General features: G+C 41.8%; 2 protein-coding genes across 2 annotated transcripts; one reads left to right on the top strand and one right to left on the bottom strand.

The window, feature by feature from the left end:
- Positions 1–5,144: 5,144 nt before the first annotated feature.
- Positions 5,145–7,061, bottom strand: LOC128713594 (vacuolar fusion protein MON1 homolog A). Its single transcript, XM_053808453.1, has 4 exons — positions 6,370–7,061; positions 5,730–6,294; positions 5,370–5,651; positions 5,145–5,285 (listed from the first exon to the last, which is right to left on the bottom strand). The coding sequence occupies exons 1-4, from the start codon at positions 7,059–7,061 to the stop codon at positions 5,145–5,147; spliced, it is 1,680 nt and encodes a 559-aa protein (XP_053664428.1).
- A 2,137-nt stretch (positions 7,062–9,198) lies between these two features.
- Positions 9,199–11,436, top strand: LOC128713960 (homeobox protein 5). Its single transcript, XM_053808834.1, has one exon. It carries the CDS (start codon positions 9,199–9,201, stop codon positions 11,434–11,436), a length of 2,238 nt encoding a protein of 745 aa, XP_053664809.1.
- Positions 11,437–12,253: the final 817 nt, after the last annotated feature.

Here is a 12,253-nt window from a genome sequence, read left to right as displayed (position 1 = left end):
TTGCTGACTTGGTAGCTGGCCGGTTAGACAGGACGTGCCAAAGTACGATGCTGATTGTAGCAAACAGCAACTGGAATGGTTTCCTTTTATCAAACTCGATATTACACAATGTTACTTTTAGCGTTGCTGAGAGCGTCAAAAGAAAAAAACACATTAAACAATCGACAAACCCGAAAACGGATTCAGAATATTCGGGCTCTTGTTTTTGACATTATAAAGGTGCTTATTTTATGTTATTCCTTAAGTTAATCGTATTTGGATGCTCTTGCATAGGTTGCATAATTGGTGGTGCAAACCGCACTAAGCCTAGTCCACTCCAACCATTACGAAGAACATTATTTTCCTATTATGCATTTCGTCGAAAGCTGTGTATCCAAAAATCAGATTTTTAAAATCTACAGTGAAACGAATTACGAAGCACAAAATGATATAATTTCCATTCGTTTTCCCAATAATTACCTTCAAACTACTGGTACGCAAATGCGTACCAGCTTTGTGCGCACAATATCAACTGGGAACAAGTACAAGCATGTGTGAACAGAGCAAATAATAAAAGGAAACCCATGGAGATTATCACACAATTATTATCAGCTCGTTACAATTGAGTTGGACTATTTTCCCCAACACAGCTAGCAATAGTTTTAAAAAACCCTTTAAAACCCACCATTCCCCCTCCTTCCACACCAAAAAAACGAAACCGTACAGCAAAGTATGTATATATAAAAAAGCAGGCCCGAAACATATATACAAACTACACACTAAACAATTTTAATGGATCATCTGATACCGTGGCCATGGGACACGAGTTACAGATGCGCCAGGCAGGAAAGGCTAATTTAAATATCGGCGAAAATGTACGCGATCCGCATTGTTCAAAGCTGAGGTTGTTGGTTGTTGCCTACATTCGGCTATCAATCGTGTTGGAGGAGATGGTCCCAGGGTCATGTTAGATGGTTGAGATGACACATAAAGAAACATTACTCATAAAAAGGGGGTCAATGGATACCGCAAAGCGAATGAATTAGAGTGTAAGTGAAAGGAGGAGACGAAGTAAAAAAACCAAAGTACATAAGTAGAATTACGTAGAGCAAAGAAAATACAAACCAAGACAATGCCATTCTATTGAATATGTCTTAGATGGATGCATGTGCAAGGTGGCCCGGCCCGCGTCTGCCAAGTCCCAAAAAAACCGTTGACGTATTTGTAACATAATAGAAGTTAAGCAAATATTAATGATCATTATCAAAAAAAAAACAAATATACCGTATTACAGCATCCCTTATCATGAGCTTAATCAAATAGATAATCCAAAACAACAACTTACAACTACACGAACACGTTTCGCGCAACATTGCCACTTTTGAATGTCGGTAAGGGCCTCGCTCTGAACCAAAACAATGCGCGCGAAGAAATCCAACGTAAAATGCGCCAAAGCATTTAAGGCTGCCAGTATAGTAAAAATTTACACTAGTAATTTGCTAAATACTAACGACAGCCCAATTCCTAGTGTTCGAGGTGAAGCAAGATGTCAGCGAAGGTGAAGCAAGCGCCCCGACGAGTGGCCAACAACAAACGAACGCAAGATCATTACATTACATACCAATTTAGGGCATATTGTCAGATCAGATGTAAAAAATAATCATTGCTTCGTTCTCTAGAAAAGGAAGAGAAAAAATGACTAACGTTTGTTGCGTTTTTTATTTACCAAAACATTTGCCAATTTTGATTTTTGTTTCACGATTCGAATTTCTTCGCCCGAACCGTCTCTACTCCCGTAACAGGTGGGAGATTGGTTTTGGGGCAATGCGAAGAAATGTGTAACCAAACGCCAACTCCGAAAGATGACCTTTTGATGCGCCTTGCGGTCGGTTGTGATGGGAAGCCCGAAGCGAATTCGTCCTGCCATGACTGGTCGGTTTGAAATGGGCGACACACACGTTCCGGGCGCGGCCATCGATCAACAGTCGATTAGAGACGGAAAGGTATATAGCGGTACTATATACGTAACGGGACAGATACGATTAGTTCGTTTACTCACACGGAATATATCTTACTATCGTTAAGTGGAATCCTAACGCTACTATAACTGTCATTATAAGAAGTATTATGAAATGTTTAACATTGTGTCTAAAAAGAGGAAACGGACTGCAGACAAGTTTTTGCTAGTAAATTGAACGAAGCCGTAGCATTTGCATGTGTTGGCAGCAGTGCAAGCGGTGACGATTAGACAAAATGATTCAACAAAGTAACAAACAGATATAGCTAAATGCCACACAACAGCATAGTGTATGGAATGCTAAAAGACGTCTTACAATGTTGAAGAAGCACAAATATGACGAAATGAAACTATCCACCTAACAATTTACTGTATCTACTAGTTCTTACCGAAGGCAAATAGGAGGAATTACCCCTTATAAGTAGATAACGTCAACACTCAAAAACGAAAAACAATTCCCGTTTACCACGTGTACTTATATGCGACAGGTTACAGTATCACCTCCGATAGTATTGCATTGCAGTTTTAAAGATACTCAATTATCGCTGGTTGAAGGTTTACAGGTTAGTGGAATTTCTTTTTAACTTTACAACCATGTGCAGATCACTGTTTTGTTATAAAATTTCAAATGGACAAACTTTTAATATTTCAGCTCAGTTCTACAATAGATTTTTAACAGCTTGAACATATTAAACATTTGTTTCCCATTTAGAGTATCTTATAGGACAAAATAAATAATTTACAAATATTGGATGAATAAGAATAGTGTAGAAAGGAAAAAATTTGAGCATTATTATAACGTTTACCCTTTTTTAAACATATTACTTCACCAAGAAAGCATGATACGAGTGACTGCTAATCATCTACAGTTTACTTTCGACCAGTACTCCCACCTTAATGCATTTCTGAGACGCGTCGTACACCGTCTTTACCGAAACGCTACAAAACCCCCAAATCATTTCCCGAAACAAAAATCCCCACACGTACACAACAAGCCCACCCCATTATAGGGCAGGGCAGCAATGTAATGAACATCAATATTTAAAGCGATTTACAGCAAACGAAAGAACCTCGTAAAAGAGCCACTAGACCCGTATGGGCAGGTGTGTAGAAGAAAATAGAACATGACAAAACTGATAATAAAAACAAAATGTGTATTGCGAAAAAAGAAAACATAGTGCTAGTAAATCAAGACAAAACAGAAAAAAAACATACAACAAAAGCGAAATAAAGCGACAAATTCCCGACCATAAGAAATGATCAATGTATGAAAGCAAAAACAGTTAATTTCCAACGAAGATTTGATTTATTTGCTTGGTGTGTATTATCCGAAACAGAGTTCTGTTTTTTTTTGTTTTTTCCCAAGGTGGAAACTTTCATAGAGACTGACGAAACCCTGTACGCGTCTCGTGGATTCTACCGCAGTGATCGTGGATCTTCTGAGAAGATTTTCCACGGGCGCTGCGCTGTGACACTTGGTTTGTATGGTAGACATATATGACTTATGGCTCTGCTTTGTCTTCGTTCCAACTTCTGCGCTGTTGAAGAACACCATATTGTACGCTGAACAGGTTGTACGCATAACACTGGCTCAAGATCATAGGGACCCTGGCACACAGCATTTCTCATAATTCGGAAATAGATCGTATCGGGACTAGGATGTCTTTTGACTCAGTACATGCGATCAATAGTCAAATTAAATAAGGGCGTGTAATCAGAGGCGAAACATGTAATCAGAGCTAATCGAATCAAAGTCATTGGAGACGCAAAACAAGGCCCTAAGATGGCGCTGTAATACACTGGTTTAACGCTGTAATACGTTGCATTAGAGCAGCAGTGCTAACCTGCTTTAGCGCTACAATAGCGTTGCAATACACTTTTTCAGCTATGCAATACGCTTCATTAGCACTGCAAAACACTCTATTAACGTAAAAACAAAAACGCTGCATTAACGCTGCATTAGAGCTACAACAGCGCTGAATTAGCGCTACATTTACGCAGCAATATCGTAGCTAATGCAGGCTCTTTTATACACAGCAATATCGCTGGAATACGCTGCTTAATCGTTGCAGATGAAGATCCAACAATCAGTGGTTATTTATAAATCCAAGTACTTTCGAGTTCCCTGAGGACCTTTTTTCAAACACACAGGGGTCGCATTTTTTCGGGGTCGCATTGTACGACGAAGTCGTAGACGGCCGCCTTTACCATCAACCGTTCGATCAGTCGCTGCGAATAATACATTATTTTGGATCCGTGATCGTATGGATCCTTTGGTGGGTAAAGATGAATTCCTTGTCCCAATTTCATTGATCGTTCCTCGATTCCTAAAGATTGAGGTCTATTCAATCACTCAAAACCTCTATTTTTTCCAAGCAAACTTTGACAGGAGCTCTGGTATTCACGTATCGTCCGATAATTAGTATCCATTTTATTTCATATTGTTTTGTCTTTTATATTTCACTTCTATGACCTTACAAAGAACAGTCGAAAATACTAACGTTTGGTTTCTCTTGCAGAGTATTTCGTTACGTTTCGCTTGCGTTTCGTTATTCTAAGTTGGATTCGTCTTTTTTGCATTTTGGTATTAGTCCTCTCCGGTCATTGACAGACTTCTGTGGGGGATGGTGGAATTATTTTACTCCGACTGATTTAGTTTAGCTTAACTTGTTGAACAATTAAACAACGTCACCAATCGTAGGCACAATAAACATAAATTGATTATTAACGTACCAACACTCATCGTCGGTCCAGCACCGAAGCCGGCTGCCAAGATGTTATACATATGTTAGCTTAGTTTATGAATAAATATATACAAAATAGTTTTCAATTTAATTGCTCTGTTAATGATTTCGAATTCTACCCTTCCCGTACTATGCATGTTTTCCCTTTCTTTCTACACTTTTCACATTATACTTTAATATATCACCTACAGTTGCGCACTTTCTTCTTCTCCTCGCTGGAGAGAAAATATTGCACACCAAGCATCATCCACAGTCACTTTGAAATCGTACACAATGGTATAAGAGCAAGGCATATAAATAACGAAGGGAACATTTTACTCCTGCGTGCAGGACGCCATCTCTGCCGGCCAGCTTGCTTGTGAGAACGAAAAGAACTGCAGCAGCGGCGACAGAGACAGTGACTCCTAGAACGTTGGGGCAGATAGGATAAACAGACTGTTTTCCTCCTTCTTGATCCACTTGAGCAGCTTATTTACAAGACTGATCACTTCGTTCTTCTCAACCGTCGGTTCAAACGTTACAAACAATTCGTACGCTTGCGTCACCTGGTAACCATACAAGAGAGAAAACGCTTTAACTTGTGTATTCAAAATACAACTATCACGCTGGACAAAGTTGGAAATACTTACCCATGCAAGCAGCACTTCCTTTTCCTTCATCTGGTAGATCAGCTTTACTGGCCGACCGGAATTATGTATGCGATGATGCAGCTGAAAGTACATCCCCTCCAGACGCTTAAATTGTTCGCCGCTGGAATACGGTACCGTAAGTTCCGAGCAGAGCAGCTGGGCGTTAGATTTGCTTTTGTACAGAAAGTGGCGTATCTCCGGAATGCCAATGTTCAACAACTTAATTCCTTTGTTATTGATCGCATCGTTGATTGCTTCGAGACAGTTACTTCGACGTAATTTCTGAATGGAGAGAAATATGCACCAACAGAATATTATTAACAACAAAGCACAAAACGATAAGAGAAATTCCCTACTCACCTCAGTGATCTTTCGTTTGGCTTCGGACAGTGTATAGAAAACATCCCGCTCGATCGATAGTAGCAATAAACAGGCTTGGCAGTCTTCGGCAAGGTATGATACATGCGCATGCAGAAACCCGCTCGAATCAAACTTTGGCAAACACAGTGGTGTCCAACTTTCTGCCGACTTGAAGCTCTCGGAACATTCGATCAGATTAAAAATGAGTCGTAAATCGGCCGGATGGATGAAATACTTCTTCATGCGCACGAGCGCAATCAACTTGTTGTTGGCAATTAATACTGCAAACACCAGGTTCTTAATCTTGCCACAGTTGCTCTGTATGGCGGAAACGACCGTTTCTCGCACGGACGGTTGCAATGGCAAGATGCGCACCGAGTGTGTCATAAAGCTAAACGGATTGTTCGATACCAGCTTCCGATCGCACTTGTCACTAACCAACAGATGATCGATCAACCGTTCACTGCCCGCTAGCAAGCGACGAAGATCAAAGTTTTTTCGCCTTTCGAACGTTTTGATCATTTGACTAAGCGTAAGCGTGGAAAGAATTTGGTTGTACACGTCACTGGAAGGTAGAAAAAAAAGTACAGTTATAAATTAAGTAATTCTTTACATTGTGACCGCTTTCGTGTAACCTTACGTCAGTTGTAACTGTATCTGTTGCACACTATGCGATGTTCTCGAAACCGCAACCAATATAAGAGGTGACTTGACCAAAAACACAAACTTCACTCCGGCGGCATGAATCGACTTGATCGTGTCGTTGCCACTTTGGATAAAGCTTACTAGCGCCTGCATCACCCCAAACAAGGTGGCCAATTTGTCCTCATTGCCATGCATCGAGTAGATTGGTTTCCCAGCCGTGCTTAAAATGAAAACATGCCGCTTGCGATTCAGGAACTCGGTATCATGTAGATAGTCACCCGTTTCCTGCTCTGTCCCTAGCATTACATTTCCACCGCTACTTGGTTCCGTTGTTTCAGCCAGACTTGTGGTAGAAGCATCGAATTCTCTGCTTTTTGCACTGCTAAACGAACTCGATTTACTCATCGCACCATCAACCGGATGGTCTGTGTTTACACCATCCTGCACCCTCGTTATATTGCCATCATTCGACAAACTTTCACGATCATCCTCGCATACCTTATCGTCGGAAATGGTCGATTCGTCAGCGTTGCCTCCCAAATGCTGCTGGTTTACATTTTCCTGAACCGCCGGAAGACTGTTTATCTCATGGGAAAATTCTTCGAATGAATCAGTCGTTATCAGTGAACTTTCCTCGCATGCTCCCGGTTCGCACTGATCCACCCCGTCTGGTCGAGGGTCGGTCATGTTTACCTCTGCTTCGATTATCTACCTACACGGTGTATTCCACACAATCTGAATTGAATCACAAATGAAAAATGGATTTTCCGCCTTGCACTTGTAATTTTTGCTTTCCCTTTCAATCACGAAAGCCGTATTATCGTCCGAATGTTCGCGAGAAAAAACAAAACACGGCGGAAAAACAATCCGATTATTTGACAGCTTTACTCCCCAAGGAACAATTTTTACAGTTTCACGCCGGCTGACTTTACATACTGGGCGACTATTGGTAAGATAGTATGCCCATCCCGTTCGTACATTGTACTGCTTCTTGTACTTTCTCGCTCTTCTGAGATTTCGCAGTTGTAAAAGGCGGATTCGAGGAGAAGTGCGTGTGTGAATTATTCTAGATTAACCTAGGATGTCTGTTTAAAATGGAAAGAAAACAAATATAATCAATTAAGCAACGTTTATTTATAATGTCTGTTCAAATGTTAACAGTTGCAAGGTTTGTATAGTGTGTTGCTATATTCAAAGTGCTTAAATAGGAAAGTGTTGCTAAAAGTTGCTATTACCAGGACGTCTAAATTAAGCACCTCTTTTTTATTTTCTCTCAAGGCAAGGAGCATCCCTTATGGCATCCAAGCAGTCACTTAGAAGAGCAGTAAAAAGAGCAGTGAAAAGTATGTGTGTCTATGGGTAATCAATTTTATTTGTGTATTACGATTACGACAAATGAAATAAAACCTCAATTGATGCACTAAAAATGAGCATCAAGTAGTATAAAACATGTTGTACAGCGTGTAACTATTCACATCCAAAAACAGCTGTGGTGAAAGTGCAACCGTTGTGTGAGCCCGCTGCCATCACCGCAGTCGCGAGAGAATGAGAGCCAGGAACACGCCCTTTCCTCCTTCTTTTCACACTTCCTCGATGGGTCAGACAATCCTGCTATCCGACCGACTATCCGGCCCAGAAACGGCAAATGTTTCGCTTCGTGCCAACTTCAGAATTGCTCCGTGGGTATGTTTCTTTTCTTTCGCTGGTACCCAATGCGCATATTTATCTTTTGGTGGAAATTCCGCAGTGCTGCCAGCATGTAGGCCTATTGGATGCAAACTTTATTCAATTGTTTATTTATTTTGGACACATAGTCAGAACGACAGTTATTCATTTACACACTTTGATTATAAATCAAAATCATTTGGTTAATGATTTGATTAATTTAAATTGAGTTTAACATTTAAATTTTAAAATTTAAATTTAATTTTAAATTGTTTCCAATTGTGCCCAATTTTAAATGTTTCCGTAAGAATCGTATTCTACATGATTGTCCCTAGAAAACATTATCACATTATTCTTTGTAAAACACACGATTTCAATTAATCTTCATTTCATTTTTAAATATTTAACATAAAATGGTCTCTATTTTCGAAGTGATCAATGTCATACGAGATGCCCGCAAGGCAAGCCTTTGTGCATATCATCTTCTACTGACTTTGCTACGAAACAACAATAGCAGAAATACGTTTCCTCAAACCTTTGTTTTCGTGCAAATTTCGCCAGAGAACTTTTTTTTTCCTTTTTGAATGCTAAGCTGCTTCTAACTATCGGAGAAACTGCAATGGTGTCGTGTGCGGTTTACCCGTTGAAAAAATTGTGTGTGCATATGTGCTGGCGTATATTTGCCTCCAAAGTTTGATAAAGCTGCCCTTCCCACTACTGAGCGGAAAAGTTTTACCTAAACAGGGGGGCAGACGGTAGTAATGAAAGAAGAACTGCGAATTTCGACCGATCGCCCTTTCTACAGTACGGAATCAGCTAACAAGATCGCAGCTATGCAGCATACTTCCGAAACGCGCTAATGGCAGTGGCTACTAGTGTACAGCAACTTTTTTCTAGTCTCTTCCCACTGTCATCGCGTCTACGGTTGCAGGAGGGGTGGGTCTTTTGCGTGACAATCTTAATTGTCGAATTATAGCACAAATAGCTAATCTCTTTTCTCGCCGTTGCAGGTGTCTTTTTGTCGTCTGACTGCGTGCATGTGTGCTTAGTGCAAAAATATAGCATTGTACGTATCGATGGTTCTCCTGTAGGCTTAAACACTGAAGGAGCTCCAAACAGCGAGCCTCATTCGCGATAGTCAAAACCCGGAGACTAGGACATGGGTTGCATCAATTCGAAGAAGGACATCAAGGACGTACACTCGAACATCTTTCACGTCATTAACATCGACAATGATGGGACAGAGCTGTGGAGCGGCAAGTTGGAAGTGACCCGCGTAGAGCTAACGCTCTACCGGAAGGGTAAGGAACCAACAAAGTGGCCGTTGAAATGCCTTCGTCGCTATGGTTACAATGTTGATCAGTTTAGCTTCGAAGCCGGGCGCCGGTGTACTACTGGTGAAGGCATTTATGCCTTCCGATGTCGACGAGCCGAAGCCCTCTTCTACACTGTGCAGGCCTACATTCAAGGGCGCATTTACAGCGACGAAAATACAAACCCGAACGATCCCTATCCTATACCTGTAGCTTCGAATGGGCCGTCAGTTGCGGCTCGAAGTGTTTCGCAAAATAACACTGCTACACGAAGCAGCGGCAGTGGTGGAGGACAAGGTCAGCAGATGCAGTGTACGTTCATGATGAATCGAACCGGGATGGCAACGAGTCAATCGCTCAGCCCGAATGGGACGATACATTCTAACTCAAACCAAAGCCGCAGCACGGATACACTGCCCATGGAGGGCAATTATCTCGAACCAACGCCCAATCGGTCGAATGCGTCGGGAACCGGCCAACCGCATACTATTACGACCCGATTTCAGCAAGGGCTACGGTTAAGTTCTGTCAGCAGCGGACCGATCAGTCCCGACATAACATCACCAGGTTCGCCGAACAGTATGACAAACATACTGGAAGTAACTACGCTAAATCCGCTGCCAGCATCGCACACAAGTGGTAACGTACATCAGGGCGTTAGTAACGTCTATCAAGAGTTCCCCATGAAAGACTCGACGTTGGCCTCCCTTCACCATCAGCATCATCAGCTGTTATTGCATCAGCACCACGTTCATCATCCGGTTGTGGCTCCGATCGTGACACCGCTCGTCGGTGGTTTGGTTCGAACCTCGATGGATGTACCTCCACTTGAGCCTGCCCCAGGCGCGTCGATGCTGCTTACCTCCTCTATCACATCAGACATCACCCCGGGCGTAGGATCATCCGGCCCCACCGACACGCTCATCTGCGGCAGTGTAGAATACGATCAACAGCAGCCTTCCACACCGGACGCCATTGATCCTGCACGATTGTACATGAATGTAAATATAGGTTCGGATATTGGCTCCGGTGGTACTGGTCTTACCACCGGGTGTGGTAAGGCAAAAAAGCCGGCCACCTTCGGTAGCAAAAGTAATTCTAGTCTCATTTCGATTTCAAACATCGCCAATAACAATAGCACCAATGGTGGCCATAATAGCACCGGTTCGTTCGACGAGTGTCAGTATCAAAACGTGCGCACTCCGACCTCCATGACGGCTGTCGGTGCTGCAGGGATGCCTTTGATACCGCAAAACATTGTTACCGGTAACATGTTTGCTCAGTTCCAGCGTCTCAACAGTGTCGGAGGCTGTCCGGGAAGTCAATTCTCGATGGATCCCAACCGATTCTACGAAAACCTTGAATTAGCCGAACTAAAAGCAGTTTCACTGCGTGGCCGTTGCTCAAAGCCGGATATTTTCAGCAATGTCGATCTACCATTGGACCACTCGGAACCGTGCACACCGACGGCAACGGCAGCGAGTCAGCGCAAGGTGAATTACATCGTACTCGATCTCGATCAATCAAACTCATCGCATAGCATTAGTGCAGCAGCCGGTTCGAGTACCAACGGGACCGGTATCCTCTCACCAACTGGTACAGTTCCTGGAGGAGTGACCAATGGCAATACGATCCCTAGTAGTACCACAAACAATACTAACAGCTTCAACAATAATAATAACAACAACAACAATAACAGTACTGCGATAAACTTGAACAGCGTTGTCTCTGGTGGCATGTGCAATTCCACCAGTGGCATGGCAATAGGATCGATCGGCACGGGCACGGATCATCGTAGCTCAACCGTTTCCGGCGTTAGTGTAAGCTGCAGCACCGGTCTTTGTGGTGTAATGCCGGCAAACTCATGTGGTGGGAATGTTCCACCGACCAGCTTGGGTCTACTACCACCGGAAAGTCCGAAAAAGGCATCTCTCGGTTATGCAACAATCGATTTTAACAAAACAGTTGCATTAAGCAACTCTACTACACCTTCATCCGAGCTCGACAGTGAAGGATCGCGCAAGACACGCCACAACTCCACGGTAACACCACTGGCAAGACAAAGCAATTCTGTAAGCGATTAATCCCAAACACCTCCAAGGTGAGTTTATTTGGTTTATTGTTATCGCTTGCCCAATGCACAATGGGTTGCAGGAAAGGGGAATTTGCAGAACGTTGTGCGTTTGAGATGGAATGTAAAACCATTTTTTTTATTCTACATTTTCCTATCCATTAACTTTGTTCCTATCAGTTCAAACATAAACTATCCTAGCGTACCACTTTGAAATGCATAAATGTGTATCTTTACTTTACTTTTATCGTTCCTACTTTTAGGGTTTGAATACTTTCTATACTGCTAGTGTTCACTTAGTTAAAGTGAGCTTAGTTTGTGGTTAAATATTTATGATTTATATGTTTGAGTGTTTTATTCTTTTATCATCCTTATTTTAACTTTAGATTAACGAGCATGTATAGCATCCAACTTTCTATATTATGAAAGATATTGAATAACTGATTTAGTGTTTACTTGAGACAGTATAGTAATAGTTTTTTTTATATCGTGCTATTTATACACCGCACAAAGAATTGAAAAAAATCCGTTAAAGGAGTGAACTCGTTGCACAAAAAATTGCATTCACGACATGTAGTAAGGAGTCATAACTTTGACGATGACTATTCATGTTGATATGTTGTAATAAAACGGACGGGAAAATGATTGCATGCACAATGCGGATAGAGAAGAGACATTAATTGTACATCGATAATAGGTTTAACATTTATCAAAAATGTTTAACCTTCGAAACAATGCCGGTTTGCCTGTATGTTATTAAATGTCGCCAACACACACAACCTTCAGAACAAGGATATCTCCAACGAAAAGCTTTATTATAAAAGGAACAA

The sequence above is a fragment of the Anopheles marshallii genome, chromosome 3 (assembly GCF_943734725.1).
Source record: "Anopheles marshallii chromosome 3, idAnoMarsDA_429_01, whole genome shotgun sequence".
Lineage (NCBI taxonomy): Eukaryota > Metazoa > Arthropoda > Insecta > Diptera > Culicidae > Anopheles > Anopheles marshallii.
This window is presented reverse-complemented; position numbering and strand designations above follow the sequence as displayed.